Source organism: Primulina huaijiensis, chromosome 6, assembly GCF_012295235.1.
Source record: "Primulina huaijiensis isolate GDHJ02 chromosome 6, ASM1229523v2, whole genome shotgun sequence".
NCBI lineage: Eukaryota > Viridiplantae > Streptophyta > Magnoliopsida > Lamiales > Gesneriaceae > Primulina > Primulina huaijiensis.
This window is the reverse complement of record NC_133311.1, coordinates 17,745,545-17,751,544: the sequence shown is the minus strand read 5'-3', so window position 1 is coordinate 17,751,544 and position 6,000 is coordinate 17,745,545. Positions and strand designations below refer to the sequence as shown.

The 6,000-nt window shown below is 31.1% G+C and overlaps 1 protein-coding gene across 1 annotated transcript; it reads left to right on the top strand.

Moving 5' to 3' along the window:
* The first annotated feature begins 439 nt into the window (after positions 1–439).
* LOC140979258 (dehydration-responsive element-binding protein 3-like) lies at positions 440–1,461 on the top strand. The gene has a single exon (XM_073444596.1). It carries the CDS (start codon positions 676–678, stop codon positions 1,432–1,434), a length of 759 nt encoding a protein of 252 aa, XP_073300697.1. The 5' UTR covers positions 440–675; the 3' UTR covers positions 1,435–1,461.
* The last annotated feature ends 4,539 nt before the right edge of the window (positions 1,462–6,000 follow it).

Below are 6,000 nucleotides of genomic sequence, written 5' to 3'. Positions count from 1 at the left end.
TTTGTACCGTCTTTTGAATTTCTCTAAGATCACCCGAGAGTTTAGAAGAATCCGGTACTATCTCCATAAACTTATGAGATTGTATCATAAATTTACCCGAGGGTGCTGTGTTGACCCTTGCTGCTATTGATATCTAACCAAGGTTAGATGCACTTGTGTATATTCCAAAATATTGGAATAGTTTTTGTAAATTATTGTTCTCGATACCATTTTAGAAGCGCGAGAATCAATTAGAATAAAACAAGGAATAAGGGAAATTTTGACATTTATTAAAATTTTTTCTCTCTACTAAAACACAAATTCTTTTCTAATATGTACTGAATCCTAATTAACCCAAGAAAAAATGATAGAAAGAAAACCCAAAAACAAATAAAATTCTTATATATTGTTATTTATATTTATATTTATATTTAATGGTAACCCTGTGGCTATTTAAGTACACTATATATTCTTTCCATTTCTCTGCTCAAGTTTTCACCATCTCCAAAACTTGCCTCTCTCTTCAAGTTAGACAGATTCATGAATCTCTGTATCTGCATTTCCCAGTATAGAAAAGTGAATATCCTACTTGTGCGTTGATTTAGTTGGAAATTACTAAATATAGAAGCATAATGGAAGATACTAAATGTTAGTACATTGCTGAGAGTTTGATTTGTCGTGGATTCATTTTCAAGAATGTTGAGTGCTGATAGAAACTGTATTTCACCGTCATCGTCCTCTTATAACTCGGAGTTCTCGCCACTGGATGAAGCTGCTTTCAAGGCGGAGGAGTCCCCGGGAACGGCCAAGAGGAACAAGAGAATCCGAGAATCCGACAGTTCCGATACCAGCAAGCACCGGACGGTCTACCGCGGGGTTCGAATGCGGAGCTGGGGAAAATGGGTGTCCGAAATCCGGGAGCCCCGCAAGAAATCACGGATATGGCTTGGTACTTTCTCCACAGCGGAAATGGCGGCGCGTGCACACGACGTGGCCGCGTTGAGCATTAAAGGAAGCTCTGCGGTGCTGAATTTCCCTGAACTTGCGGCCACGCTGCCACGGCCTGTCTCTCGTACCCCACGCGACGTCCAGGCCGCGGCCTTAAAAGCAGCCGCAATGGACAAATTCGACGTCTTGTCATCTCCCACCAGCACTCGTACTTCATCATCTTCGTTCAGAACTTTATCTTCTTCTTCATTGTCATCTCTAGTTTCTGCAGTGGAAATGTCCACAGAGACAGATGAACTGAGTGAGATCATCGAGCTTCCGAATTTGGGGCCGTGTTCCGACGCCGTAGATCTGCGGAATGACTTCGTATACCTTGACAACACAATGGTGGATGATGGGTTGGGCTCTCCTCCCCCGTGGACCGGGGGCGGAGGCGGTGGTTGTGTCGGGCTCGATCGTGATGTTGATATCTCCTGCTATTTCGAGACTTTAATTTGGAATTATTAATCTTAAATTTTGAGTCTTATTTTTTAACCCAGTGTGACTATTATTGCCTTAATTCGAGTTACAAATATTGTATCGTGTCCGTGAAATAATAATGCTATGATTTTAAATTAAAGGGCTAAAGTCGACATTTTTTATTTTTCCTTCATTATTCTTTTGGAAGAAATTTCATGAAAAAAATTCCTTTTTTTGTTGTTTTTTCGAAAGTAATTTACAGCGGATATATGTTTTAACCCAAAATTTGTTTTTACATTATGGAATTTATTTACGTACTTTTTTTTTTAATTGAAAACAGAAAAACGACAGTACATGAACGAGAGAGTAAGTTTAAAATTCAGCCGATCGACCACTATCTTAGAAAAAATAAAAGAATAGTTATCATGTGAAGACCGTATTATGGATCTTAATATGTGAGACGGATCAACTCTACCCATATTCACAATAAAAAATAATTCTTACCCAAATAAAAGATCCGTCTCACAAATACGACTCGTGAGATCGTCTCACACAAGTTTTTACCAAAATAAAAATGATCGGAGAACTACTTTAATTCAGTCTATTCTAAAAATAAAATTGGAAATTTTTTTGAAAAAAAGAAAGAAGCAAATATTGGTGGAATTATAAAGTTTTTAGTTTATGATGACATAAATGCTCGGAGAACTACTTGCAATCAATGGGCGGAAATAAATGCCGAAAACCAACCCCCAAAAAACAAAAGCCATAAAATTAATATGGCACTCCATATATTTCATTTCGTGCCAGATCTCAAGATTATTATATTTATTAATATTTTATAACTTTTTAATATTCCATGTATAGCTTTGTATTATATTTATAAAAAAAAAAAAATCAGGGTTTGGTTCGATTGAGGCAGATTTGTATATTTACTGTACTGGAAGTTACATTTTTCGGATAAATGGACCTTAAAATTCAAAGTCTAAAGTGAATCGAATCCGATAAATAAATTGCATGACAATTAATGAATGAGGAATTAAACGTACGACCATTAATTTGTGTAAAACTAGGTAGGCAGCTGCTTAAATTTCAACGGATAAAATAACGAATTCACTGAGCAATGTTAATTTTGTTATAAATACTTTTTGTCAAAATTTCAAAGTCGGCATAAATATTCATTATATAGAAAAAACATATACTTTAAGTGAAGGTAACACCTGGTGCAGCATACTAATTTAAGGAATGTGTCTGCCTAGTTAAATTAACTTATCTATTAACGTTAGATATATCAATTTTCGATAATTAATCTATTTATTTAAATGAAAATTGTTCGAAATTTATATGATTCTGTTTAAAAAAAAACATATATACACCGATTTATATAAAATATATAGCATTTCTCTGTCCCTTTGATCAAATTTCTTAGTACGGACGCATAAAGCTTAAAATCGTTGGGAAAATTATGTTTCGTCTTGTATATTGTCAAAATTAACTCTTACTATTATTTTTTTTTCAATTTCGATCATTATTTTATTATTTTTACAAGTTAACGACATGTAAACAGTACATTAACCTCAATTAGTGACTCTAAAACTATCAAAAAAAGACTAATACTAAAATTTGATAACGTAAATTATCACAATCATATACATAAAACATTAAAAAAAACAAAAAATTACTTCATTTTCTAAAACATGACGTATCCTACTTAAGATTTGTACACTTGATCAGTCGAGGACTGCAAGTCATTTGTAATCATCTAAGACGAGAAAAGAGACGTCTCTTTCATATATGTACACTTGGTAGAGTATTTTTCCTCCTTTTTTGGTTTTATCCGACTTTATTGCTCATTTTCCAAATCAGCTTTATTGTTTTTCTCATCTTTTATGAATAAGAATTTTAAATTACATAATTGAATAATTTTTTAAATATTCATTAAAAAATATCAAATGACTTTAATATTAAAAAAACAAAATTATTATTATTTATCCATTATTATTCTACATAATATTCATATACTTTAATGATTTATACTATACTATTTATAAATCAATTAAATCTCTTTTACTAACTAAATTTGGTATTGTGATGAAACGTTTTATAATTTTCAAAATACACTCTAAGCATCCGATTATATATACCACTTTTTTTTTTAATTTTATTCATTCTCCTATTATTTCAATTTAAAAAATTAATAAATTTCATTTAATTTTTTTAATAGAAAAAACACTTTATTCTCTAATTTTTTACGGAATAATCCGCTAGTTACAATATTATTTATCACATCACCCAAAGTAAAATTTTGTATAATTTGTATTGTTTCCTATCTAGTGAATTTTGTGTGCTATATTTTATTGAGCTTCTAGACATGATAATTTTTTATTCAACGAATTTAATTTCCCAAAAAAAAAAAAATTTCAAGAGTCTCGTGTACTGGAGATTCGAGCCATGATCGATCGATCAATTTTGAGAGACAAAAATAATAAAATTTTGTAATTGAGGATACCTGCGATTGATTTTTTAATATGTATTAACCTCTATAATCAAATATTGTCAGTGAATCCAAAAATTGCGAAAATAATTGTTTTATTTGTATTTTATAATTTAATCCTAATACAATAATTAAAATTTTGGACGAATTGGGTGAAATTTAAAAGTTTTAGCCTTCAGGAAACTTTTATTAAAAGAAGTTAAATATGATTACGGCTGTACTTAATCACTTTTTGATTTTAAATCACGTGTTATTTATCGCTAAACTCTCGTGAGTGAATGGTTTACCTCATTATATTATCCAAAACATGAACATTAATTCAGTCAAATGAAGCGACTAATTGCTCCCCGAAAGTAATTAAATCATTGGATTAAGATCTGCCTCTTTGTCATATTGACTTCAACGTATGATGGCGATATCAGTCGCCATTTAAGTTATGTGTAATAATTGACTTTATTAATATAGCAATCGAACTATGAAGTTTGATCTCATCAATAGTTTAAAATATTTGAGTTATATCATTACTACCGACTATAATTTTTAGTAAAACGAGAAATTTTCATTCTTACAACTGGTAAAAAATAAAATTAAACGTATTCGGATTCATGATGACTTAAATTATTATATTTTGAAATAAATTACATAATTCTATAAATAAATATGAATTTTCCAAATTTAGTATAATAAGTATCCAATACTTTTTCACATTTCTTTCATTAATTTTTTTTAAAAATGATTTCATCTCACAAAGTGAATTATAAGAACGGGCAGAGGAGAATTTCCCATCACATATTTGGGTTTTTGTTTTATATTTTTATTTTAAAATGCAATTCCTTATTGTTAAGTGATACATTTAATGAAATTGGAAGTGGGACAACTTAAAGACATGCTTTTATAGGGTGGTTGGCCGATTACTTGATATGATAGCACATTATAAGCTCTACGGCAGATATATCTTATAAAATACAAATAATAAATTTTATTATTCTAAATATTATATATATATATATATGAATAAAATATACAGAAATAGATGTATGTGTGCGTGAAGTACAATAATTGGAGGGTAGCATCCTTAAATGCAGATTCTTGATTATATATATGAAGATGAACAAACAATAAGACGAAACTATGGGTCCGTTGTGTGGGCTTCGCCAGTGATAGTAATCCAAGTAATGGTAAATCAAACGGGAAATTGACTTCAGTCCTCAACCGTCGATTTTTTTTGTGTTCAGTCTCTGAGTACTTTTTTAGTACCATATTTCCATATGAAGTGTACCACATTTGTACATGAAGTGTATCACATTTTGTATGACATAGTACCACAATTTTGTGGGTAGGGAGTGAACCCACAGAAATATTTTGATTGAGAATTTTTTACCAACTTCCCCTCAATCAAATTGGTTTATTCATAGAATAAAATTTTAATTTTTGTTGGAAAATTGTGCTGAAAGGGGTTTTTTCTTTCTTTCAATCATGGCATCTCTAAATTTTCTTATTGGGTTTCCCCAAAAGTTCTCCTTTTTTGGTTCAAATTTGCCTTTTGAATTAGATGTCGATCAGATCCAGTGGTGCCTCACGGCTATACTAGGGAAAAAAGAAATGATCATAAAAAGTAGCGAGAAATAGTAATTTGACATATTTGAAATGTGCTGTTTTTTCAACAAAGGAAGGACCCCATACGAAATAATTAAATTAAATTATTGTACTATAAATTAATAATACGCTCAACCTCTGAAATATAATAATAATAATAATTGTTTAAATAGAGGACAATATAAGTCCAAAAAAATTGAAAAATGCAATACAAGTAAGTCATTGATTAGAGAAAAGGGTGTTGCATAATAACAAGGGACCTATAAGTTTGGACGTCGCTTGCTGGTCCCCAAGTCCTATTCTTACAAAAGTAAAACAGTATGTGTAGAGAACTGGGAAAATTATCGCATCTCAATTGGACTCTAACAGCTGTCGGCATACGAGATAGACATATATATATATATATACACACACACACACACACACACACACCATGGACACAACTGATGTCCGGTGGTTCAATTTTAGCAGATATAGATTTAAAATCCTAGCTCTGCCATTGTGTGTTTGCAATCGTGAGTAATTGC

Excerpts from the sequence above, each read along its gene's own strand:
- LOC140979258 (XM_073444596.1), top strand. The coding sequence starts at position 676 with ATGTTGAGTGCTGATAGAAACTGTATTTCACCGTCATCGTCCTCTTAT.